General features: G+C 40.2%; 2 protein-coding genes across 5 annotated transcripts; one reads left to right on the top strand and one right to left on the bottom strand.

Annotated features, from left to right (window-relative positions):
* The first annotated feature begins 2,753 nt into the window (after positions 1-2,753).
* On the top strand, positions 2,754-25,195 carry LOC311356434 (uncharacterized protein). The gene is made up of 14 exons (XM_084476213.1): positions 2,754-2,865; positions 6,776-6,949; positions 10,599-10,854; positions 11,033-11,163; positions 11,510-11,711; positions 12,175-12,309; positions 12,462-12,485; positions 14,238-14,272; positions 14,354-14,417; positions 14,736-14,867; positions 15,150-15,248; positions 16,861-16,944; positions 17,182-17,290; positions 24,683-25,195. Exons 1-14 carry the CDS (start codon positions 2,807-2,809, stop codon positions 24,706-24,708), a joined length of 1,530 nt encoding a protein of 509 aa, XP_084332339.1. The 5' UTR covers positions 2,754-2,806; the 3' UTR covers positions 24,709-25,195.
* On the bottom strand, positions 17,417-27,431 carry LOC311356433 (proline-rich protein 33-like). Of its 4 annotated transcripts, none has more exons than XM_084476210.1 (3): positions 27,310-27,370; positions 24,694-24,741; positions 17,417-24,512 (listed from the first exon to the last, which is right to left on the bottom strand). In XM_084476210.1, the coding sequence occupies exon 3, from the start codon at positions 24,503-24,505 to the stop codon at positions 18,668-18,670; it is 5,838 nt and encodes a 1,945-aa protein (XP_084332336.1). In that variant the 5' UTR covers positions 24,506-24,512; positions 24,694-24,741; positions 27,310-27,370; the 3' UTR covers positions 17,417-18,667. The 4 variants fall into 4 exon arrangements, with proteins under 4 accessions (XP_084332336.1, XP_084332335.1, XP_084332338.1 ...); XM_084476211.1 differs by lacking the exon at positions 24,694-24,741 and having other exon boundaries at positions 19,133-19,444; positions 22,303-24,512; positions 27,310-27,431; XM_084476209.1 differs by lacking the exon at positions 24,694-24,741 and having other exon boundaries at positions 27,310-27,431.

The following is a 27,431-nucleotide window of genomic DNA, read 5'->3' as shown; positions in this document are numbered from 1 at the left end:
ATGTCCCAAATGCCCCATTTGAATGCATTTGTAGAACTTATTTTATATTTTCACTTTATATTACTGATCATTTGAGTTTTTTTCTTAACCAATATGTATTCATTCTTGTTGGTTTCTATAAAACGTTTGAAAAAACAATATTTTGGTGTTGCTTTTTTCACACACACACACACACACACACACACACACACACACGCACACGCACACACACACACACACACACACACACACACACACGACACAACAAGACAAATAACCAAAAAGGGAATTTATCCATATTATACTCTAATGATATCAGTCATGTTTTATTCTATATAGGATTTCCCATAATTGATATGTGTATACATTTTTATTCAGTAGAATAATACTTTCATAGTAACATGTTCATATCAAGGAATATTTGTGCATTTTAAATATGTAACAATAAATCAATTGATGCATATTTAATGTTATAAAATAAGCATGGACATTATATACAATGTTTAATTATAATAAATATCTTTGATGTGAGCTGTATTATCATCTTAATGTTTATGAGTTTGTCTAGCTCATATTGTCTGACCTATCTAAATCCCTTCATTAATCCAGAATTTGCCCGTTAATAACGGTTTTCTCCCTTGTGACACCTTTGCACAATTTGCAACTCTTCCTGTTATGAGAGATTAAGGTATTCAACTTGTAAAGTCCATAATCCTTAAAACCTTGGTAGATTATCGACTGCTTTTATTACAGCCCCTGGTTTTATCCAAATAAGTGTTTCCCTTTTATCTACTTTATTCCATTTGTACTGTTCTTTCCATTGCCTCAATTGTTTTAAATGATGTGTTCATTTGCACAATAGTGAACCAAGTGTTTCACTAAAGAAATTGGACCATAAATTATGACGTTTAGTTCACGGCGGCCCCAAATCCTCTCCTGTCCAGCCTCAAGCTCAGTTGGAAACACTGAGGAATCAGTCTGCTTTCATGTTGTTTAGTGAGTTTACCCCTGTCGCCTTGGAAACGGTTTAGCAAAATGTGTGTTGGAGTGTTGGTCTCTGGAATCCTATAAGGTGGGCGGGGCAGCAGAAGTGGGGGGGAGAGGGTGTTGGAGTATAAATCTGTGTTGGCTAAAGCTGCCTGGATGACTTAATGTTCATCTTGTGGAGGCCGACCCAAACAGTGAATGGAATGAAGAGTCATCCTCTTTGTTTGCAACTTGGCAGAGTTAACAGATCTTTAGACATACAGTGTATGTTATGTGGTATAGACAGTGACGTGAGAATGACAAAAAGAAGCAAAAGTACAATTAATCAACAATTAGTAAACAATAACAACAATGGCCACCACAGACGGGGAAAGATATTGTGCATTGTTGGGGTTATTGATGAAAGAGAAAGTCATGCTGTGTTGGGGATATTGTCTCTTTCAACAGCTGGTGTGCATCGCACGGGGACTATTTCTTATTCATAAACCAGCAAACTGAAACCAGATCTGCTGCTGCACTAATTATCAGCTAAAGCAATCCTTCTCCAAGGTTTAAATGACAAAAGTACAAATTGTATAAAGTTGTCCACGTTTTGATATCACATGTCCTCTTTCAACCTATCAAAGGGATAGTGTTCCACAATTATATGCTGCATGATCTTTACAATGATGAAGACATGGCTTGATAAAATACAATTAGTCGATGCCCTAATAGTATCCTGACGTCTTGAAGCCATATAAAACAAATGTTTACACTGTTAAGGCCTGCACGTATAGTTGAGGCCAGGCCAGCATACCAGGGGCTCCCCTCAGGCATGACTATTAGTGCAGAGAAAAGCCATGTTGCTTAAAGTCAAAGCTCCACACTCTCAAATCATCTACATACACACTTATTCAACATCATTCAACCTAACCTTCTATTTTTTCAATCCAAAATGATTAAGTGTTATGAATTATGATTGAAAAGATCTAATCCTACAAGACGATTATTTATTAACGAGCAACAGAATGCTTTGACCTGAACTCTCCAGCTTAGTGATCATGGTGATTTAGTTGTATTATTAATACTATTGTCATCATCATCCCTGATCCATTGTGCAGGAGCTTGTTTGCTTCCCCCCCCCCCAAGGGGAACAGGCACATGACCCCTCGAGGTCCCATGCGGATCACATCAGCGCAGGGGAGGGGGGCGTGGGGATGTAGCGCTCCTAGGCAATGTACAAAAGACTTTCAATGAATACCACATGGACGGCTGGAGGGAGGGAGAAGATGAGCAGAGAAGGAGTGAGAAGGGAGAGAAGACAGGGCTGTGACTTAAAGCAGGGGAGGCAGATGCAGAGAGGGTCAGTGAGGTGATAGAGGGAGGGAAAGAGAGAGGGAGAGAGAGAGAGAGAGAGAGAGAGAGAGAGAGAGAGAGAGAGAGAGAGAGGAGATAGAGAAACTTCCCCTTGGCTATCAGGGTAAAGAAAAGAGAAAAAAAGAGAAAAGAGTCAGAAAAAAGAGATAGAGATAGAGAAATAATGAGATATTGCAAAAAAAGTGAAATATTGAGAGACACATATTGTTACAAAGGGAGACTCCCAATGGGTAAGAGATAGATAAAGAGAAAGGAGCACATTTAAAGAGTCAGAAGAAGGAGGGTTCTGGAATAGACCCCCCCCCCCGCTCCCCAGCCCCCTTTCCTGGATCAGCACCCAGAGACTGGACGCCAGCTCCTTTAGAGAGAGAGAGAGAGAGAGAGAGAGAGAGAGAGAGAGAGAGAGAGAGAGAGAGAGTGATAGAAAGGGATTTCACATCTGGACCAGAATCTAGATCAGGAACCCAACAGAGACAGTGAGGCCATGTCGAGCCCCATCAAGAGAAGACACTCCAACAAGCAGGGCTTGCAGAACCTCATAAGGTAGGTGACGGTGCTTCCTTACACCCTGAACACTGGGATCCTGGATACTAATATCTTCTGTCAGTGCTCCCGGGTGTCTATCAGTGAGACTACCGGGTGATGTTTCAATAAATAATGCATCAAGATGGGTGATTAGAAGTTATCTTCTCATTGGAGGGCAGCACAATATATTACAATGCAAGTAGGGTGAAGCATGCTTTGAGACCATTTCAAATGTGGCTTAATTGGGAGCTGATAAAAAAAACTATTGAAATGTATTCAATACTTTTAACAACAGGTGTCAATGTCCAATGAACCTTATTGATCTACATTTGCAGAATCAAATGGTCAGAGGTAAGATAGGTGGAGATAAACATAGAATGTATGCAAGACATGCAAGACAAAAAGCTATATACAATGTGCGTAACATATTGTTGACATTGGATTGATGATAACCAAAACTGAGTAAAATGAAATCTGCTGCTACTACTGCTGTTGTTATGGAATTCGATGCAAGAATCGGTATAATGAATACCCTCTCCGAACTAGGGAGGACAGGCATTTGTAATAAAAACAAAACATTAATACAATACAATCATCATTACCATATATTTCAGTTGGTCAAAGATTCCTTTCGTGCAGAATTATGGAGCATACTCTGTGTAGCTACTTTAATTTCTTTGTTCGGGGTGTGTTAAGTTTATCCCTCCCTGGGTCCCTGCCCCCCGGCAGGCTCTTGATGAAAGCTCAGAGGCTTGACCTGGTCACCTTGGATACAGTGGAATTTTATATCGCTTTGAGAGGGTTCAGATTGAACCATCTGACCCGACAAAACATTAAGAAGAGGTTGTTGGGGGGTTGAGCATTCAGCATATATCACTCTGTAACAGAGATTGTTGTTTAAGAATGAGGTTGTTGGTCACATGCTGTTATCATGCATGAATACACTCCCATTTGTTGCTTAAGAAAGAGTAAGAAAAGAAAAGCTTTGTTTCGAAGTACAGCTGGACTAGTACTGCTGTGTAGTTATAACATTTCTTGGTGCTGTGGCATTACATCACTCAGAACAGCACTGGGGAATTCTGGATTCAATGGCCCCTTTTTATTACTTGCACTTCCTTTATGGTCATGACATCATCTAGCCCAGCACAATACAAGCACCCTCACACACGCGCACACGCACACACACACACACACACACACGCACATGCACACGCACACACACACACACACACACACACACACACACACACACACACACAAACACACACATTTGTGAGGCAGACAGACTCTTTAAAAGTGTGCTCCTTAAACACACACACACACACACACACACACACACACACACACACATGCACACAGTGCCACAGATGCTGCCTTCCATTTACACAGACTTACAGTAGTGCCATATCGGACATGTGTGAGGGGAAAAAGTGATGTTTGCCTAAAAGATTTACTTCATATAACCCAGGGGATGCACTTGGCCAATCGCCTGCATCTAGAATGTCCGTAACTGCTGCATATCGTCATCGCAAACTGACCCCGGCACACACAGCTGTCAACACTGAGAGGGTCGGCCCCAACGGACACTTATTCTCAACTTTGCGGTTGGCTGGTCCCTATAGGTTTGTCACATTTTCTGTTTAATACCTGCATATGTGCAGAGGTGGTATATATGCAGAGTGGTCAAAGTCCTGGTCCAAGTCTCTGACTAGCCGGCTGCACGGCTAGGTATATTTGAGGTATTTAAAATTCAAGACCTGTGCTATATAAGTTAAGACAGGAATACCCTATATGGCATAATAGATCAGGCAGGTAAACCTGTGTTGGAACACACAAAAACCTTGCTGTTCTTCAACAGTATTAACAGTATATTTCATAGGTTCATAGGTTTTAACAACAATCCAACATCACATAAAATGTAATAATTTGCATAATTCTTTATAATGAAAAACATAAAGCAACCTTCTTTATGACACCAAATACTGAATATGAGTCTCACTGAGCAATGTTTCTCAAGTCAATATGTCACAAGTCGAGTACAGCATGTTAATGTTGTCAGAAATCATGCTACAAACCAATTCAAAACAGCAGGAAACCATCAGCTGATTGATATTCTTTACACCCCATGGCTAGACGAGAATTCAAGTATTTACATTTTCACCCCCCCCCCCCCCCCCCTTTGTTTTGTGGACTAAAGCCTCTTTGTTGAGAGCAAAGGCGATCAATCCTTCATCCTGCACCACTTGTGCCCTATTTTGCTCCAAAATAGCTATGAGTCATTAGTTTATGAGCCAGTAGTTTATGTTGGGCCTGGTGGATCCATAAATACCTCACACAGAAAACCAATCATTTAAACTGGGATTGATTGGTGCCAATATGATCTGCTAATGTTATGTCTTCATAAGCAGACACACACTCCCCAGTTCATTATATTCACAGTGTGATATGGCTGTTATCCCCCACCATGGACTCATTGTTGAGGCCATTCTCTTTATCCCTTCGGCGGATTAATGAATATGAAAAAACCGATATCATGCTGCCATGTGCAAGGGCACTTATACAGCGAACATTGCTGTAGATGGACATATTTTGGCTGTCAGCGGGGGACCAATGTGTAACCATTTACCTGACATTTGATCACAATCAAAGATGTAACCAAAGCTCCAGGGTTTGGCAAAGTAATTGTAACCACTGAGGTGATTAAACAGAACAGAACCTCCAGATCACTGCTAGTCATGTCCTGGTGGTGGGGTTTGGTGTTCCCACTGCTGCTCAGAGGTAAAGGCAGGACAACGCTCCCTATCCCGGCCTTGAAATTACGTTCCCCAGTAGAGTCTCTGATCCATCTGTTCCATTCTTCCTTGGACACTTCTCCTAGTCTCGCTCTTTACTCTTTCTTTCTTTCTTTTGTTCTTTCCTTCATTCTTTCTTCTCGAATCTCTCCTTTTCCCCTCTCTTTTCCCTGGTTTATTTTCAAATGATCTCATTGTTTCCTCTCCTCTCGCTCGCTCTATATTCTGTTCTCTCTCTTGTTCTATCCACAGTGTTTTATTGCGTGTTCCTACCATGGGGGAACGGAGGCTTGAAGCCCATATCATACCCGGGAAAATGAAAATGTCTGAGCATCGGTGAAAATACCCAAGATGATGACTAAAATACATCCAGATGTGGTTAACCAATAAAAGACGCTTTTTTAATATAAAAGCCGATAAGGTCATCTAATTGTGAAGTGGAGATTGATCAAACAATCAGTGCCTCTGCTAAATCACCAAAACAGAGCCTTTGTATCCCCTCACACACAAACACACACTCACGCACGCACACACACACACACACACACACACACGCACGCACGCACGCACGCACGCACGCACGCACGCACGCACGCACGCACGCACGCACACATGCCAAACGACATTTGCTCTATATAAAGTTGCACCATGTGCAATTTTATATAACTTGTTTTTGTTCTTGTTCATGAAGTGTAGAGGATCACCCAAGCATTTCTAAATGAGAAGTGTAGGAATGCCGTCAGTACAACCACTACTAACCTTGTGTTGGTCTGGTTTTTCAAGATGTTTTTGAAAGGAAAGAGAAAGCAAGTGTTACACAGCCTGTTGGCACACATAGCAGTTTTCACAGAATGTATGTCTACTGAAGCACTCCTGTGTCACTTGTCTGCGTGTGTGTGTGTGTGTGTGTGTGTGTGTATGTGTGTCCATGTGTGTGTGTGTGTGTGTGTGTGTGTGTGTGTGTGTGTGTGTGTGTGTGTGTGTGTGTGTGTGTGTGTGTGTGTGTCACCATTTGTGATTGAGTCGATATGTGTGGGTATCTGGTTAGTGGGTACATGTGTGTAAGTGTGTGTGTGTGTGTGTGTGTGTGTGTGTGTATTAGGGTTATGTGTCTCCATGTGTCTTGTCACCTGCAGGGTGACAGCCCAACGCAGCCAAGAGGATGCTGAGGAGGTGGAACGCGAGCGCAGAAGAAGATCCAGGGAGCAGCCCAGGGAGCAGTGGGAACATGGAGACCAGGGGGGCAGGCCAACCTGGGGCCCCAGCCCTAACCCACCACAGGACAGCAGCCTGACACCTCCAACAGCACAGTAAGAACCAGAGGCTGAGTGATCCACTGGTGTGGTCCGTTATATAATTGGCAGGGAGGAGGGGAGTGTGAAAAGGCAGGGAGTGGGAGTCAGCATTGGCTGGGAGTGGGGAGACTCCATGGCACTTAAAAACAGTACTCTGGCACTTAAAAATAGTACTGAGCATTGTTAAGCATCTTATCCTAGCTATCTTGTTGTATACGGGGAACGGGTTAACCTAGCAATTGTAAATGCTTAGCACTTGTTTCTATGAATACTGTTGGTCTTTACTGTACCAACAGCGATATATTGTTTCTCTTTCTTCTGACAAATGTACTTATTGTAAGTCGCTTTGGATTAAAGAGTCTGCATAATGCCCTAAATGTTAATGTAAATGAGATGGGTAAGGCTCACCTCGGGCAACAGACCCAGATGCAGGAGGTGAGCATGTTAGGGCATAACCTTATAAATTCAGAGACGATCATCAGTCCAGACACTGTAACTTTGGTATAGCGTAAAATAATTTTCAATGTCTCGACAGTAAAATAAACCATATATAGTTTGTTGATGAGATGAGAATAACTAACAGACTTCATTAATAACTGACATTATTCATGAATCACTATTGCAGGCTATTCTGGTCGGTTCTCATTCAGTTCCAATGCTGATTCCAGTACAAGTTCCTATTAGATGGACCTAATGTGTTTACATGGTTTGTTAACGGTTATGATCAAACCTGATGACACACTTCATTGAGCCTCTGTGTAGTGGAAGGGGAAATGTGCTGAGGAAGGGTTCGGCCCTGGAAACATGCCAGTCACTAGAGACTGTGAACTGCCGTGATGAAGATGACAGCTAAGTATACTGCATCGTCTCGGTAGCAGATGGTAATGTCGGCTGATAGCTATGCCGCGTTTTGGCTGCCGCATAAACTACAAAGTGTAACATTTCCAACGATACCCCTGACATGAATATGTTAAGCTGAATATTTTCACATTCTCCAAAAGGCAGTGGTAATTAAGAGGTTAACCAATAAACTCCTCCTGGAAATAGTCCAGTCATTTTATGAAAAAAGGTCAAACTAATTGCAACAGAAGCAAACTCAACAGATTTTGTATCCTCAATATGTCCTGAGTAAGGGAAAAAAAGCCTAGAAAAATCCCATTAGGGGAAAGTTTAGAAAAACACCCAAATATATCATATTCATACGCCTATTCATTCTTTTTCTCACGTAAATATGGTCAATTTTATAACCTTTAGATATCACCATGAAAATTACTGAGTTGATTACTTATATCAAGACAAACAAAAAATGTGTTACAAGTTTTTTGAAATTGTTTGTTAACATGGGCAAATGGTGCATAATCGAATTACGTATGTGCTAATTTGCATAAATACCTCAACAGATCTAAACATTTGGTATAGCCAGGTGAAAATATCTTGTTGACATCTTACAGTACAAGACTTAATGTTAAGGTTTGAATGGAACCCATTTAGGCTACCCATGAGCATTAATACATAGAGGCAGGAAGAAGTACTTTAAACCAGCCTTTATAAATTATTATTGCAGAGATGGGGTTTGGGGCTAGGTACGTGGGGCTGTTTCTGGGGGATGAGTCTGAGGGAAGAACAGGAGACAAGGGTAAGGAGAATGCAGAAGACAAAAGGTAGGTAAAATAAAAAGTGGCTGGATCAAACAACCTTTCTTACCTGACAGATTAGTGACAGTTGATTAAAAGTTGAGTGGACCTTGAATGAATGATCTCTGCCCCTTATGGTGACATTTGTTTGCCTTTATAGTCTTTTACTGTAAGATGTCAAGACATTTTCACCTGCCTAACCCAATGTTTAGATCTGTTGTGGTATTTATGCAAATTAGTACATACATAATTAGATTATGCACCGTTTGCCCATGTTAACAAACAATTTCCAAAAACTTGTAATATATTTTGTCTTGATGTAAATAATAAACTCTTTAATAAATAATATATATTTTTACCCTATTCACGTGAAAAAAAGAATGAATAGGCGTATGAATAGGATATTCATACGAAACTTTCCCCTAATGGGATTCTTCTGGGCTTTTTTTTCCCTTAGTAAGGACATATTGAGGATACAAAATCAGTTGAGTTTGCTTCTGTTGCAATTTGTTCTAGGCTGACCCCCATTTTGGCTTAAAACGATTGGACTAAAATGGCTTTATCCAAAAATCCCCAACTGGCCTCGTGGTTGGTGTTACAGTATTGCACAAACTGGAGCTAAAACGTTTGCCAATCATCCTCTACAAGGGAACCACATTTGAGCATATTGTTTACACTCTATCCGGCCATACGACTTTAATGGTCTTACTGATTTGCAGCCAACCTGAGTTGAATTCCTTATTGAGCTAGCTCTCCATCTACTCACCTGCTCGACTTCCTTCACAACCTTCATGGTGACCCCTCTCGCTGTGCCTTTGCCTCGGACCTAGTTCTCCCAGTGTGACCTTGTGTGCATGTGTAATAACTTGGTCCAACATGTTGATTTCCACACTCATTACAGAGGCCACACATTGGACATCTTTTTCAAATGAATGAAATCATATTTTTTTGTTGTTATAGTCTGTGTCAAATCATTGATTTATTTAGTAAGTAGCCGTGTTATAAGCAGGATAATGTACATGACTATTCTGCTTTGCGTCAAGTCCTGCATCACTTAATATTACTACAACTTTATTACTATTATAATCAACACTATATTGAGATCTTAAATGGAGGTTTGCCTACTAGGTTTATAGTGTATGTGTGTGTGTGTGTGTGTGTGTGTGTGTGTGTGTGCGTGTGTGTGTGTGTGTGTGCGTAGTTGTGTGTGGATGTGTATATGAGTGAGATGTCTGTCAGGGCCAGTCTGGTTACGAAGGATGCAGCTTTGCCATCCTGTTTGATGGTCATTGTGATATGTCTCCATGGGCACTGTTTATGTTTCCAGGGAGCTTTAATCCTCAGGGCACCTCACCCACCTGTTGTGATGGAAGGAAGCTGGCAGTGCCCCCAGTATGTCTGATCTTGGCACATCTTAAATAGAATCATCCGTCCAGGCAGCTGTTTATCACACAGACCCACTTCCACATTCTACGGCTTAGGATTGTTTAGAGACATTGTTCGAACATTGAGACAGGTATTTTTTATCTATCCAAAGATTTTTGCCTTTGATTCGTTTTCATGTACATACACATATTTATTTTGGAAATAAGACTCCATAGGTTATTTTTATGGGTTTGCTATTTTGTATGATTGTTACATTCAAGGACGCTACCAGTCTGGGTGATCAAACCATCAAAAGTTATCTCTCCTGGGTTCAGCTACAATGGTTCAATCACGCAAACCTGCTCACCCTAAAGGAATACTCAAGCTTTTGGGGAAATAAGGTTCAATTCTACTCACCCATAGTCAAACGAGAAGCACCGTAACATATATGATACCCAGCACTCAGTTTGACCGAGTTAACCCAAATCAATCAAAGCAGATGAGAGTTCTGTTCACTGAACCACTGATCAGAACGTGATCAGAAAGTGTCCCCCTTGTCTAAAAAATTTCCTTTTGTGAGAAATGATTAATGAGAGTATACTTTATCAGACTTGTCTGCATTTGTGTGGGAATGATCCTTCTGATCTCTCTGCTTGGTTTTTCAGGTATGACGAGGAAGTCAAACCACCTCAAAGCCGATTGGTTCTTGAGGAAGATGAGGGCTTTAGTGATTGGACCCAAAGATTGGAGAACCGTAAGGAAAGCCTCCTGAGGCAGGAACACAGCCGGAGGCCCGAGGAGAGCCGTTTCACTCACAAGCAGAAGCTCAAACACCTGGAGGAGGGAGATAAAAAGGGGGAGGGGCCGGAGTGCAGAGGAAGCGTTACGACTCCAGGAACTTCAAGATACTCAGAGGAAAAGGTACATTTTAATGGCTTTTTAAATTTGTTCCGAAGTTTATAATTTGGCTATTATTTTGCTTACTGGGCAACCTTAAAAAAGATGGGGTAGAAATTCCATGTGAAGTTAAGTGTACATTACAACACATGACATGACAGCACTGTAGATTCATCCCTTCTGCTTTGTTTTTTTATCCCAGATATGTGACAGGAAAAAGGACATTGTGATATCATGCAGCTCCTCCGTCCTAAATTTACCCCAGAAGGCGAGGAGCCTAGCGCCCAAAGTCCAGACGAGGAACATCACCTCTCTTGAAACAATGAGGCCATGGTACCAGATTTTACTTTTTTAAGATATATGCCTGTTTTGGGTAAAATACTAATAAAGTAAAACTCATCAAGTAGCTTTGGCTCAATAATATATTACACTAGATAATAATAATAAGAAAAACTCTTCAATAATTACTTTTCCTTAAATCTAGTAACAATCCCACAGAGCTATATAGCCATCTCAAATAACCAATTTCTGATGGTCAGTCAGTGAGTCAGTTCCTGCTCCCGGCATCCCAGAGAAAAACTGGGCCATGTCACAGAAGGTTTTCTCTAAGAAATTTGGGCTTAACAGCCGCCTGCTGGATCGGTTTATACCCTGTGTGTTCCAAACCCCATATCCCCAGCTCGCCCACTCAGAGAGACCTGCACCTGGTGGATGGAGAGGGGGCTGGGGCCTTCCAGGGTCTGGATGAGGCCTGTCAAACACACAGGGACAGAGGAGAGTGGGTGGTGGGGGAGATGAAATGCAGGAAGGAGGAGCAGTCACACGATATGACAGATTTCCATTACAGCCTGGATGAAAGATGTCGGCTTCAGGATGTGGAGGTGAGGTTCAATCTGATTGGTGAGTGTCGAGGGTGCAAGCAAGCCAGTAGCATGCAAGCAATCACTTTATCACTGTATCACTGTATACCATGGTATGCAATATCACAAACATTGCAGAATGGACTGAGGGCTTCATGCGTTTTAATGTCATTTTATAGTTAGTGGCATTGGCACATTGTAACTAATCATCCATTCCACAACCCTGGACATTTAAGATAAGTGACAAGATTTGTGATATTAAAATGAAGTTGATTTGAAGTTATTTCTGATTAGTCAAAACTTCCATGAAAATGGTGGTTACTTTTTAATCTCCAAAGCAGTAATATAGAATTTTGCTCCATCATTGTACTGCATACATTATATTGTTTCAAGCTAACATTGTATACAGGATGAATAACAATGCATGAATTAATGAATGACAGTGTGCAAGTGGAGGTATTACTTATTCATATCCCTTTGGTAGGTGGAGAGTCACATGACCACACAGGAAGGAGAGTGGGGCAGTGAGGGGGGTGATCAGCTGACGCAGACCCCACACAGTAACCATGGAGACACATTGGAGACAAACCCCTATGGGCCCATGGGCCCAACGTTTAAGGTATCCCTTGATCCACAAGTCCTCCACGACCGTTCCAAAATAAATATATGTTTGCTATTATTGCTTCATTGTTCCACATTGTTATGTTGTTGTGTTTTGCACCCTGTCAACCAAAAGTGTTTATTTTCCCTCGCTCCTCAACCCGCCACTAGAAACTTCTCATTCGGTTTTATCCCGTAAGTCCCATGCATGAGTCGGCGGATGGTTGTGTTGGCTGTGTCTGCTCTGTGTTTGGGTTTGGTATGTTTCTCTGTGGTACTACGCTGTCTGCAACAGAACATGTGAACAATGGGGCCTTTGTTGGTTACAGTGTGATGTCAGGATTTAGCCCACAATGCAAACCTCTGCAAAATAAGCATGACACAAAACACGTTTGGGGAGGGAAGGCACTCGCTGGTGCAATGACATTGCAGCACTGGGAAGAATACATGGCTTCATCTACCTTCATCATCTTCAACCCTTCATCTCAGCGTCATTAGACCTTATTACAGTAGGCTATTATATTATGAGTCAATGCTACATATGTTTACCATCTGCATGTATTATAGAAACAAACTAGAAACAAATCCACGTGTTTACATGAAGCATAACATGCAAAATACCAACATATGGAAAATATGAAATCTTTCAATACTATATCTTTCAATACAATACTTGTTACTATTGGATAAAACATCATATAGAATAAATATGAATAAATACATTCCATATTATAACTTATAGGATTGAAAGGATACACCGCAATCTAAATCTCAAAATGTGTTAAATTGTACTTTTCTTTTACACAACAACAATACAATAATGTGTGGATCTCACTTCTAAACTTGGTAACTGCCTTCAATATATGCTCCATCCCTTGGAGGATGAGGAAAAAGCATGCATAACATCGGGCAGTCAAAGTTAGATGAGTCATGAGTCATTTTACTGAGGCGCTCATCCACTCTGTTTGCCTGAGAGCAAACACATGCTAATTAGTTCTTCTGCTTCTGGGAGCCTGAAGGCACATCATTTACATCTAAGTAAACATGTGCTTGAGAAATAGCATACACACATTCATTAGATACATTTAATGTACTTGCATGATTCTTGCAATTTCTGTGTATTATCTTTATGGTTGAATGCACTATTGTAAGTTGCTTTGGATAAAACCGTCAGTGAAATAAATGCAGTGAAAGATGTGTCATATCCCCCCCACCACCCCCACACACACGAGCACACACTCACTATGTAAAGTGCTTTGGGTGCTTTTGTTATTATTATTATTATTATTATTATTATTATTATTATTATTATTATTAATAATAAAAGGTAAGCCTACTGATTAAGCGGAGTGTGTAGTGCCACAGAATGAGTAAATGCATGTCTTCAGTCACTGCCTTGCAGAATGGTGTCATGCTGACTGGAAGTAAACCTTTGCACAGCTTAACAGCTACACATGGCCTGTGCCTCTCAATCGTAGTGTCTGGTCACACAACAGAAACATTTGGCCACTATCCTTGCAACTTTGCTCTTTGCTATCCTGAATGTTACTAAGCATCCACAAACTATAAAAACATCGCTCAAAATCGCTCAAAGCAGCTGAGACTCGTATGCCTAAAATGCAGTTGACGGCCAATTTTGCTAAAGTTAAATCAACCAATAATGTCTGTGGCATTTTAATACTATTAGCTTGGCTGCCTGTCTTGTGATTTGCTAAACATTGCTAGTATCATTGTTTGATTATCAAGCCTGCTTGAAGCTTTTTGAATTCTGCTTAAACTCTTTTGAAAGAGTCCTTGGTTACATTTGTTTTTTAAAGCCACTTTAATACTTTTTTTTCTCATAATATACGTATGCCTTCTTTAAATTTGTTCCACAATGATATCTATTCTGTCTTTAACGTTGACCTCTATTTTATTGGATCCATCGGATCATCTTCAATGGCTCAGAAAACGGAGCACTTAGCTTGCTCGTTGAATAAAAGGTGAGTCTATGTTCATACAAATTGACTGAAGAGACATGACTGGAGAAGAAATACATTCAAAATTTTCTTCACGGTAAACAGCATGAGAAGAACACTGTCACCTACAGCTGTTTCCAAGATTGATGACTACACACATGATTTCAAGGTACATTAACACACTAGTGGTGGGTTGTTATTGTTGTTATATGAAGCGGTACAGAAATAACCATTTGAATTTGCATGTTTTTGTTGGATTTATCTCCATAGGCTCATCTGTGCTCTCCTCTAAATGTTCTCTTTGTGTATTTAACATATTCACATCAACAATGAGAAAGTATGCAAGTGTTATCTATAGCCATTAGTTGAGCTGCCCATTCTGCCCTTCAACTCGTGTTATGACCAATATTGGCTCAAGTGCAGTATGGGTATCTGAATCACAGCACTGCCAAAAACATCCACAGTGGTTTGACATTTGTTGTTGCAGAGCGATGCTAAAACAGCTAAACCGCTGGCCACAGACCTTGCCAATCCCAGTGAGCCTGTTTCCTACAAGAAAAACCTGTTTGAGGCTGGTGATGCATGGACCCAAAACTCTGTTAAGGTCACACTGTCCAAGGTTAACAAAAAGAGCACCTCTATACACCATCACAATTAAGTAAATAGCGATTAAGCCCTTTGAGACTGTAATGGTGATTAAGGGCTATACAAATAAAATTGAATTGAATTGAAGTAAAAAACAGTACCTTTAATTAATAAAGGTGTTTTGTTGTTTTGTCACAATTATTTTTTCATTTTCTGCTGGTGAAATTGATATTTCATACCACTTTCATTAAACTATTCACTCACATGAAAAAAAGAATACACTCGATTTCTAATAAATTGTTAATCCCTGTCTCAGGATGCCGAAGGACTTAAAGTGGGCGTGGCTGACCTCATCAACCAATGGGTGAAGGCAAGCCCAGATGGCATCAGAAGTAGTTCCCCTACCAAACCAGCAGTAAGATGTCATTTTTATTGTCTTCATATTTTTGGTTTGGAGTAAAGTTGTATTTCAATATTTTTTTTTTATCAACAACACATTTTTTGCATTTTTCAGCAGTTAATGATGTGGCCTTAAGGGTTTAGTTCAGGATTTGGTATTTTCTAATCCTTTCTGGTTTTAGACAGTTGAACTGAAGTGAACTGAAGTGCAGTTCAGTGATCCCCGTATTTACCTGATGCTGGCAAGCATTTGCATACTGATGTTTATTCCCAGGTGGATCATCAGCTCCACAACGTAACAATGCATTTTCCAAATAATGCAGACATTAATCAATTAACGTGTGTATATCTGGAATACACTATGTTAAAACAAGAATTAATTTCATATTTTTCAAGCAGACCAATTCTGGTCCAAATAGATGTTTCTTCTTTGCAGTGTTACAGGTAGCACCGAGAGTAACAATTTTTACAAACTTCCTGATATAATTTTTTGGGACATTAGAGGGTGTCTCCACAACAGCAACAGGATTATCAGTGATTCAAGCTTCAACCAAAGCTTTTTCACCAGAGATGTCAAGTCTCCCAAATGATATATATTAACTTTGCCTCCATAAGTATCACTCTGTGCCACATAGACACTCCCCATCCATTGCCATATTTAGACATGCTCCACAGGAGTCCCATTTACACATCTATTACCAGAGTCACATCTGCCCCAATCAACTTGTGAGCCATTTCTTCATCCCTCTTTGCTCATCCTGGATGAGTTAATTCTCTTCAAATTCAGGCTGGAACAAATAAGGTTCAGGATCAGTGTCCGAGAATGAATAATCATCCATGATTGTTCAAATGCTTGTAAATAGCCTACCATAGAGAATAACAAACTTGCTTTCCTGCAAACTTTTCTTGGGTGCTTCTAATAAATTCTGTTGTTATTGTCGGTCTACCTGTATTGTTGCACACAGTCCAACAGAAGAAGAGGCGGTTATTTGGAACAAAATAGTACTGAATTAACTGCTTGTGAAATAAGATGAATTCTCTTTCTTGGAGCCTTTTAAACATGGTTTATTACAGTTTTGCATAATTAAAGTGTTACATTATCTTGAATGTTTATTAAGCTGAGTTGTTGAGCGTAAAGCTCTGGAACCTGGGAATGTACATCAGAGCGCTCATGCTTACCAGTACCAGGTACGAACGGGGAGATCACTGAACCCATTGACCCAAGTTTGGTCTCCCCGGGAAGGATCACAAAAAAAAAAATCCTAAATCCTGAACTAAACCTTTAACATTCCTTACTGTCTAATTATCTTTTCTTCTTCTCTTAAATTATCAATGTCTTCCTTAACTTTTCTATAACTCAGCTTAAATTAGTGTTTTTTCCCCCATCATATAAATGACTCTTTATATTTTCATAGTTTATACTGCCAGTCCCTGTGTCTATAACATGCCAAACCAAACACTTGTTGCTAACACCTTCTTATCTAACGACAGTGTGTATCATGTCCGGCTTGAGCTTGATCCGCTGACGTGTGCTCTGTTGTGGAGGAGTCACACAGAGCACATATGTAAAAACAATGAGCTCACTTTCCAGGATGCTACAACCATGACATCATTTCCCCAACTTGCAGGAGATAAAACCGGGGGATGTTTTATGCAAGAAGAACTTGTGGGAGAACCTTGGTGATTCACCATCTCTTGGGAGAGGAGGCAAGGTATGCTCTGAAACCCGGGAAACACACTCATTACACATACAGATTATTACTTTATACCTAGGCCTATATATGTGTATGTAGCTTCATCACACACGTTATATTAGGCCTAGTATTTACTCAACTACTTATTGTCAAAATAGCTCACTTTATTTACCAATGCACTCCAATTGTTTGGTGCTGATGCTCTTATACAATGTAAAGATGATGAATCATTGATTTTAAAGTTGTGTGTTTCAGGGGAGCTCCCCCGGCAAAAGATACAAATTTGTGGTGTCCGGTCATGGCAAGTACGAGAAGGTGGCTGTAGATGATAACGACTGCAGTGAACATGACAACTATAAGTCAGGTAAAAACTTTTTTCATAACAATGTATTTTTTTCACAACAGCTTGTTTTAAGTATGTGCAAATGTTGCTCATTGCAAACATTTATAGACATACAGAATAAACCCGGTTCAGAGTTGTCGTTGTAGGACATACACAGGTGTTTCATATAACATCAATTATGGTTCTGCTACTTAAATATACCGGGGCACGAGTATATAATGTCCAAATAACAATAAAGAACAAACAAACACATGTTTTCACATTTGATTTTATGCTATTTCAACAAACACACTGTAACCAAAAAATAGAAAGAGTTTATCTTAAGTACCATTGCAGTAGCTCTACTAATTAGTAGCAGATTAATTTACCAGCTCTTAAATTAAGATGGGTTTCTACATCAAGGAAGGAATTTTAGGAAAGGGAATCCCTTCAAAGCTATTCAATTCAAATATTATTTTGTGACTTATTTCTCTCTTACTTCCATATGCTTTCCACATGCTTTGAATCTCTTTGCAGTATCTCTTACTCTGGATTTCACTGAATTACGCTAACTGTTTCAACAGCCTTTCTAGCTCCAGACTCATCTCAAACTATACCTTAATTTCTAGACAATACACACCTCAACTCCCTGAAACCATCTCATTCTACTCGTTACTGACCATGTATGAATCTGTGTTTCTTTTCTACAAGATGTTCTCCCCCAAATGGTAGCCGTCAAATATCATCATGCATTCAGCGTCAATTTGCCCTGTGTACCAGGAATGTAAAAGCCATGTGACAATGCAATAGGAAACAAATTAGACCATAGGCAAGCACTATGCATATATATAGAAAAATTAACTAAAGGAAATTGCCTCTCTCAAAACCAGAACTTTATCTAATGTCAATATGTGTCAATATCTACATGCAGTCACGCAACAGACATATAACGTGGCTTTCATTCCATAAAACTCTACACAATTAATTCAAGATAAATAATTTGCTGATATATATTTCATCCAAATATGGAGTCAATTCTGCTTATTGGCTTACTATAATTCTATATTTTATCAACTTGACAACTTTGACTCAGTTGTTCACCTGTTAAGAGCAATTTAATTTACTAATTTAAATTATGTTAAACAACCACTCATTCATCTGTTTTGGATTAGTGATAGTAAAGTATTCATGTTAGACACATAGAATAGTTTTTCTATAGAATATTTTTAGACGTCTAAAAGAATACACCTTATGCTACTTCGGTTATTCCTTAATTTATCCTTGACTCAAAATGTAGCATTGACATTTCCCTTGGCCTGATATCAGAACATGAGTTTTAATGCTTACTTGTACCAATGTCTTTATTTATTTCTAATTATCCTTACATCGTCAAGTCGTGCCTTGAATATCAATACATTTTCATTCTTCCTTCTTTGAATCACCAAATCCTCTTGCTTTTCTATTAAAGTCTTTGCGTTCATCATCCTGGTTTTTGCGGTTTAGTAGCCCTCTTTCGAACACTGTGGCTATTTTAGTGAGGGGCCTCTCTGCAGCCTCTTTGAGCTTTCTGGCGTTAAAGCGGGGACTGTACAGAAGAATAGGAAGCCGGTTCACAAAAGAGGGAACCTCAACCTGGTTCTCTTTGCCTTGTTTCTTTGTGTCTGAGTTATCCTTCTTGGATTTGATCTGCTCAATGATTTTCTCTTTGGTAGAGAACATATGAAAGAGCAGAGCATCCCACATTTTCAGCGCCTTGGGGGCCTCTGTTTCCTTGAGTACCTCCAGACCAGAGGACTGGTCTACTAAAACCTCTTCTCTGCTGACTAGAATTGTTTCCTTTTCACCAGCATTGACCGCTGCCTGACATTCTCCCAGGGGCTCTGGAAACAGGGGCTCCTCGGGTTCTACGACCATGTGTTTTTTGAGGCGGGACCACCCACTCAGCTTTGCCTTAAGGCCTTTAGGTTTTTTTACCGCCTTGGGTACGTCAGCAAGGGGATCAATTTCTGACACGGCGGGCCGTTTGTCATCAGTTGAAGATGCAGTTGATGTCGGGGACTTCGTAGAGGGCCTGTCTTCCGATGGTGTCGTCGCAGCTCTGCTCTCTAGTGCTTTCTCCTCTTTGAGTCCAGCTTTTGGCTGAGATGGCACTGACATTCCTCTGTTTGGTGCTGGAGCTTTGACTGAGACTGAATCCTGAGGCAGAGAGGCAGGAGTGGCAGAATCAATCACAGCACCTTTCACTATGGGTGGTTTTATGTCATTATCTGCTGCTGGGATTGCTTTCGATATTGAGTCAGTAGGTGGCTGTACTTGACTTATATGCATGGGAGGCTGGTCAGTTTTGTTGGAGAATGTATTTTCTTTCGTTTTTGTATCATGAGTTTCTGTGAAGGTTCTGGGTGGCTTATTTTCTAATTTGTCAGAAACGCAATTTATTTTAGTTTTACCAGTTGGAAATTCTTCCTTTACTTCAGAATTAGGTAAAAAGGGTAAGGTTGGCGAGATGGGGACATTATCTAAGGATTTTCCCTCCATTGCTGAGCTTGAAGCCAAGTTAGTTGATATCTGTTCCGTCTGGGAACATACTTCAACCAGTGTACTCTTATTAACTAGCATGGAACTCACGGTTGGTACTGCCATTTCTTTTCCTACATTTGGAGAATAATCGCTTTGTTTTGTTGACTTTAATGAACCTTGAATGTTACTAGTAATTGCATCAGTTGGGAGGGATGACTTTTTCCTGATATCTAAACAGGATGCACTTTGTGTAGTGTAGTTTAAGGTATGGAGGCCATTCGAGGCATGACCAATTTTAGGGACATTGGTTTGAGGGTAGATACTCGGTATAGGTTCTATGAAAGGTGAGGTCACCATTCTGGTTATGTCCTTGATTTCTTTAGAAAGGCTTAGAAGGGCGTTAACATTTCTGGTGGAATTGGCATACTGGTGAGGGTTCGGGGAAATGTATCCATGGCGGTGAGGGTGAGGTGAATGAGGATGTGAGCCTACAATCTGTGTGTTTACCTCAAAGTACTTGTTTGTTTCACTTTTTCCCTTCAAAAAGTGTTCAGCTTTAATATCTGAGTACCTTAACTCAGTTGCTGCTGGATTAAAATGATCAATGATTTGGTGGGATCCCATAATTGCTGGGCTTAGTGTGTTTATTCTTGGTGAGGTGGTTCTGATGGACCCTGGGGCAGGTGAATTCCTTTGGGTATTTATAAGCTTTACTGAAGGAGGGGTCATTAAAGGTTGACCATTGCTAGCAGGAAGTGAAAAGGGTGTCTGTTCATTCACAGTTGATTGAATGGTCTTCATGGCCTCAGGTGTAAAGGTTCTGTTTTGCAGAAGAACAGTGGGTGTTTGTTTACCTTCTAATACATGTGTCATAGGGTAAATAAGAGGTTTTCTGGGTTCAGTTATTTTTGGATTATTATAATAGTGTTTTGTGTCAGCACCCAGTTTCAATGCTTCTTGACCATCTGAGGCTCTTGTTAACATAGGGCTTTTTGATGTGACACGACTCAAGCCTAATGGTACAAAGGGCTTCCCCGGCAAAGACGATGTTTCAATGGAAGCCTTGTCTGATCTGCCAGCTGCATCGTATATTTTTTCCAGACAAGTTTCATTAGGGAATTTATTTTCAATCACAGGTATAATACTGCCAACATTCAACATGTTTGACTTAACACTTGCTGGCTCTGTAGTGGAGTTACCATGATATGAAGCCTCACTGATAGTTTGAGATAGTTTAACTGCACAATTAGACATTTTCAATTGCACATTTTCCTGAAATGTCTGTTTAGACTCAATAATACATTGTTTGGAGGTTTTAGGTATGGTATCTTTTTGAGTAATTTCTGTTGGTATTTTTCCTGCTGAGATATCTTTAGTTCCCATGTTGAAGCCTTGATGCAGTTTAGTTTCCACATTTTCCCTGGTAATGTTACTGGGAAGCTGGTGTCCTATTATTTCTTGTATTGGCAGTAATTGTTCTTTATGAGGAACATTGGTATGTATTTTTTGAGCCATAGAAACATCAGCAAACATGGACTCTTTTTTGTAACTCTTGGCAGTTGATATTTCCGTAGTGACCTCTTGAATTATTTTGTCCTGAAAATGTGATTTTATGCTTGCTATTACTGTATTATTTGTTTTGCTTTGGCTGGTTCCCTCTTGGATATACATATGAGGTTTATTTAAGTTAGTCGCTAAAGGCATTTTAGAATCAGATTTTTTTTCTGATTTGATTTCATGGATGTGTGGAAGGGGGAGTGAGGGTTTTGAAACAGCCAAAGCAGTCACTGAATCAATTGTAAAAGGTTGCAACTGAGGTAATGAAGGTGGAATAACTGCTCCAGAAATATTTTGTTTTGGTACGTTGTTTTCCATCGAGGGAATTATATGATTGGGAGTAAGTGTTACCTTGATTGATTTGGGTGTTTCTAGGTTTTGGTTGGCAGAACAGTCAGTGTTTATGGGAACAACTGACACTGAACTGCTTGCAATATTTGAGATTGGAGCATTATTTCCAACTTTGTCAGGGAAATATGCTCCATTTGTATTCATAGGTAAATCATTTGGTTTGATTGTGTTCTGGGGTCCAACATTTGGTACTTTACTGCCACTGATTTCCTGTATCAATTTTCTGCCTTTATTTGATACTAAGGGGTGGACTGTTGCTTTACTTGTTGCAAATTTTGGATCATGCTGAGTGTTTTTCTGAATCCCTGCCAGCGATGTTGTAGGGTGGCATAGGTCCTTCGCCAGCATGATAGTGGATTTCACTGAATCATGTGGAGGAATATTTTGATGTTTTGTTGACCCAGATATTTCTACATGATCTGGTTTGCTTGTTTCATTGTTTGGTGTCAATACAGTATTATCAATACTTTGATTAAGATAAGGGGATTCACCATTCTGAAGTTTAGTATTCATACATTCCTTAATTTCTTTAGTTGAGAGAGAGGACATAATGGACAAACTGCTACTGTTATTCAGACATGAAGGGGTTGTACTAGGGGATACCAAGGTTTGTGCGTGCTCCTCACCTGCTTTAGGTATGGTTATTGAAGCCTCGGAGTAAGAGGCTTTTGGTGCTGTTACGTCACTTGTGCACTGTTGCATTGTTTTCTGTGTCAAGCCAAACGGTAGCTTTGGTTTTGTTTTCTCTTCAGCAGATGTTTTACTTTGTAATCCATTTATTTGATCTTCATGTTGGCTGTCTTGCTTAATGTCTTTATTTGGTGTCTGTTCTTTGCCCACGTTTGATTCCCTTGAAGCTGACGTTTGATGCAAAACAAGTGCAGTAGAAGACTCAGATGAGGAAATAGGTTGATGTCCATCAGGCGCCCTTGTTGCGGTTCGTTCAGAGCTAGTGACGGATAATGCGTGTAATTCTTCCTTAGGCTGGGCTTCATTTGAGGCCAGCCTGTTGGGGCTTACCGGTCTATGATATGCACAGGAAGTCCTAATACCACCATAGGCAACATATTCAGCTGGAGTAAGACCATAATATGTTGATCTGGATTTTTGCTTTGATGCTAACGTCAGTTGAGATCCCAATAATGATGACAATGATTTTCGTGCCTCAAAAGCTGGCAGAGCATGTGGGTTAGAGCTTGGTGAATGGAATTTGGTACTTTGGGGAACTCGTGTTGAATTTACAGTAAAGGGGTTAGGATTTGAAGCAGTGTTTGGTACACCTGAAATAAATTCTGGAATATTTGGCAAAAGTAGAGCCCCATCCGGTGAACTTTGATCTGATTTCGATGTTGAATGATGATGTACAACCACAGTCATGCTATCTGTTGGAAGACATGGCGGTAAACTGTCTTTGGGTCCTTCTAAATGTGTCTTACACCTGTTTGGCATATCATTCCCCATCAAATCTCTAGTAGGCTCCAAAAACTGCTCGTTTAAAGTATTTCTATTTAATCCACCCTGATTTGCTTCTTTTGGTGCAGTGGGGATCTTACCTCGAGTCTTAATTTTCGTTGAATTGGTGTTTGGACAAACCTCCAAATTGAAAGCCGAATGTTGCAAATCACGGCTAGAGGCAGATGCCGGACTAGTAGCAAATAAGAGTGGATTAGGTTTTGATATTTCAATAACAGGAGTGGATCCCCTAGTGGGTGTAGAAGAGGGTGTTTTGGGTCTTCTCAACGGGGTAAAGGCCACTGGTACTTTTTGTACATTCTTTACGGCAGTCGCTGTTGTTGTCTCTCTGACTCCAGTAGATAATGATGCAACTTGGGACGATTCAGTACATACTGTGAGATCCTGCAGCGACGGGGGCTTAGAGATCTCATAAAAGGTTGCCTTGGATGTGTAAATCTTTGTCTGCTGGGAATTGAACTTCTTCTCTTTGACCGTTTCAACAAGTGTCACCTCAGGGGGTATTTGGCTGTAGGGACAAACAGCATTACAAGCAGGCTTTGTGGTCGAAGAGGATGGCTGTGTTGATGCTTTGGCCTTTGGTTGTGAGTTTGTTTCATGTTGGCTGCCATTTAAAGGCTGTGTCTGAGGGACTGAAACTGATAGCAGTGCCGGGACAAGCGATGAATCCAGAACTCGAGATGAAGTCTGCTCTTGACCAGTCGTGGGGCCAGTGGACAATAGGGTCAGGGTGTGGGTGGAAATTTTTGGACTACAATTGGGCATGGGGGCTGGTTCTGTTAGTCTTTCAGAGAATGAACCCAAGGAGCCTTGGCACTTTGTTGAGAGAACGGGAGTGACAGGCGGTGCTGGGACCCCCTCCAGTGGTGGGGATGGGGACAGTGATGGCATTGTCAAAGGGGTGTCATCTTCAAATAAAAAAGATGAGCACTCATACAGTGGAGCCGTGTGTTCCTCATATGAACGGACAGGAGGTGTGTAGTGCTGTAGCGGAGAACTGCATGTTGGGCGAAAGGGGCTGTTGCCAGGAGGAGGGAAGGGAGATTTGGAGTTATTATCGAAAGGTGCCACAGAGAAATTGGAGACTGAGGAATCCCAGAGGTAAGTTGAATCTGGAGACCTAGACGGGGAGGGATGATCGCTGTGTTCGAGGTCCGTGCTTGCTTCATTGACAGGAGACAAACAGGTGCGGAAGGGGATAGGGGTCTGGGAGGGCCCCCCTTTTTTCTTGGATCTCTTCTTTTTTAGTTTCTGGAGTCTTGCGTTGTCTTTGCTCGGCTTGGGTAGAACGGGAGGAGGATATGGTTGGGAGAGGTCAGGCTCCAGCCCATTGTTGTAGCTCACATCCATCAGCATGGCCAACCTATAAACAATAAATTACCTTAAATTAAAGAGTCAATGTTAAAAATCCTATATATTATTACCATACTAACAACTTTGCAGTATAAGTAGATTGCAACTCTTAAGTGTGTATATAAAAAATGTATAATTTCAACCATATTTGGATACTTAATTATTATTTTTTTTCTACAGCTGGAGATTACCATGAAGATTTGTGAAGGATACTTTGGAGTCTGAAGAATGATCAAAAACTGGAAAAAACATTTATAAACAAATCAGATAATTTTACCTAATTAGTTTCTTTCAAAAACATTCCTAACACTCACTCGAATTGCAGATTTCTTTCAGTTCACATCAATGTCAATGCAGAATATACATATTTCTTGTCTCTTTTACCTGGACAACCATCATTTTTATATTTGTGCAATAAATGTATTACTTTCCTTTATTAATTACATACAATTGCCCAAAGTTAAACCAATGATTTAAACTTGCTATGCTGTGAGTCATGTCTCTTAAATTGTTTTATCACACTAGCTATTTAGAGTCCTAATTCTCTGTAAATGAACCCGGCTTATGATATGATATTGCTTGTGTATCAAAAGCAAGGGTCAAAACTGTGCTCTCATCAGGATAGGTGTTGTATAGCTGTATGAAATGCCTTCAACCAAAATAGAAAGGCATGTAACTTGTTACTTCTGACTAGGATACATGATGAATTAGCTCTGAAAATAGTCTTCCAAAAAGGAATATGTCTGGCTGAAATATTGAATAAAATAAACTGGATTCTAACTCCAACTGTTACAGATGGCAATTGTATTCTCTTTTTTTGTCATTTGTGTTGTCTTATTTATGTTTGAATTGCATTTATTACAATGACATTTAAACACAGTATTGGAATCTATATACCGTAGGTTTGTAAGTCTTTATATCTTACAAACAAGGCTCTTATCTTCCTGACATTAAATACATGTTAGACAGATGTTCCTTAGCAATAGAGGGCCATTTAATACAGGCAATATAGACCAGAGAATAACTCTCCAGAGATGACAGAAGCAACGAAAAGTGAAAGACTATGCAATGGTCCATGTGAAAATAAGCATGACAATATAACGTTTGAATCAGAATATTTTTGTGTATTTTATTTTACCATTGGAAAGTGGCTGTTAATGGTTTGTTTGTTTTCCATAGTAAATCTATCTCTCTGTAGAGGTGTGAAAGGGCCAAATCTAATTTTAGACAGAGAGAAATGAGAACGAATAGATCCTGACACCCACCACCTGCTCCATGCACTTAAAGGCTGTCCTCTAGGCAGCCAATCAGCCTCTGTGTGTGTGTGTGTGTGTGTGTGTGTGTGTGAGTGGGAAATCAAAAGAACTACAAGTCCCAGCATCCACACAAGTTCACTGTATACCTCAATAGACAAAAGACTAATGCAGATAACCGTTTTTTTAAGTGGTCCAGTATTGAGTGAAGCACTGCAGCTGTAATCCGCATAAGTGGGATATATATTATAGCTCAGTATATGATATATCATTATGCAAAGGATCCCTACAGAGAAACTTTTTATTTACTGTTCGCTTGATCCCAGTCTGTTTGTTATTGTGTCCAAGACTCTAGGAAAAGTGTTGCTAGAGTTGAGTCATTGCAGAAAGAAAACGGTGGCAACGTGAGTGATAGCTGGAGAGAGGAGAGTTTGCTGTGTTGGACGACAGAAAGTGTAGCTTAGTGTTGTCTACAATATTTGGGTGAAGGAGAGTTGAGCTTGTAATGTCAATAGGGACATTCCCTGCAACAAAGCAACAACTAGATTTCAGAGCCAGGTTTCAGAGGGAGACTCCTTTGAGCGAGACTTTGTATGACACAATGAAAAACAGAAAATCTGAGCCTGCCAGTGGCAAAAAGGACGTACATTGACAGGGTGCTATTGCCCCAAAGGATAACATTGCTCATTTTTCACGGATTATAGCTGCTGCGATGTTGCTCAAAACTGAACCAATTAAAAACATTGTTGTCTGTAAATGTCCCCTAGACCTCATCTGATCAGAAAATAGGGTCAAGGTTGAAAAAATTCTGCAGTTCATCTTTAGATGGGAACAACCTTTATGCAATCACAGATATGTAATACTTGTATGGTAATGCATTGTTGACTGTTGACTTGAATCTCCTTAAGGGCAGCAAAAATAGCTTTTAAATTTCTTACGTTAGATGTAGTCTGTCTTTAAAAACTGGTTCCAATCAGCTTTGTTGTGAAAGTCATGCTTCCAGTCAACTGATTATTGCAAGGCACACAACTCCTACCCCTTTAAAGGCCCTGCGTGGGATATCCGTGTCACTTCCATTGGGTCAACTCAAAAGAGGAAAGTGTAAGTTTAGCCGAGCAATAAAACAGACGTGACCACAACAAGTCTGCCTTTGAAAACAGAAATCCACCATTTACATAAATCAGATAATGAACATTTGTTATTTGAATAACAAATCATAAATCTGAGTTAAACGAAGTATGTATCGCTGAAATATATAAATGCCTCAGCATTATGCAAATCAATGAATGTATGTTTGACTCTTCATTGGTTCAAAAGTCCAAATGATGCAGGTGTACATGTTGGCTTATGTTTCTTTTGACACTATTACAGTTTTTTTGCAAACTAGTCCATATGGATATTAATATAACAATGCATCAAAGTAGTTCAGATCGTGCACTTTCTATGCCAAATGCTTTTCACTGCTTGCAGGCCATCAGCAGTAGCGGCAGCAGACAGGAACACGCGGTACCATAAGCTTGTCAGTCAGCGGATGCCAAATTTGATTGGGTTTACCTTTTGTGTGGTGGCTTGGGCAGTATGCTCGCAGCCTGCTAATCCCAGCATGGAGTGTGACAAGGACTGCCTCATCCACAACTGAGCTCCCAGCCTGCCTATGGCAGAGGGCAACAGTGTCC

Source organism: Micromesistius poutassou (genome assembly GCF_964030765.1).
Source record: "Micromesistius poutassou genome assembly, chromosome: 12".
NCBI lineage: Eukaryota > Metazoa > Chordata > Actinopteri > Gadiformes > Gadidae > Micromesistius > Micromesistius poutassou.
This window is presented reverse-complemented; position numbering and strand designations above follow the sequence as displayed.

Excerpts from the sequence above, each read along its gene's own strand:
- LOC311356434 (XM_084476213.1), top strand. The coding sequence starts at position 2,807 with ATGTCGAGCCCCATCAAGAGAAGACACTCCAACAAGCAGGGCTTGCAG. Across the intron at positions 2,866-6,775 it reads GGCTTGCAGAACCTCATAAG|GGTGACAGCCCAACGCAGCC; the intron begins GTAGGTGACGGT and ends TGTCACCTGCAG. Across the intron at positions 14,273-14,353 it reads GCTTGCTCGTTGAATAAAAG|CATGAGAAGAACACTGTCAC; the intron begins GTGAGTCTATGT and ends CACGGTAAACAG.
- LOC311356433 (XM_084476209.1), bottom strand. The coding sequence starts at position 24,505 with ATGCTGATGGATGTGAGCTACAACAATGGGCTGGAGCCTGACCTCTCC.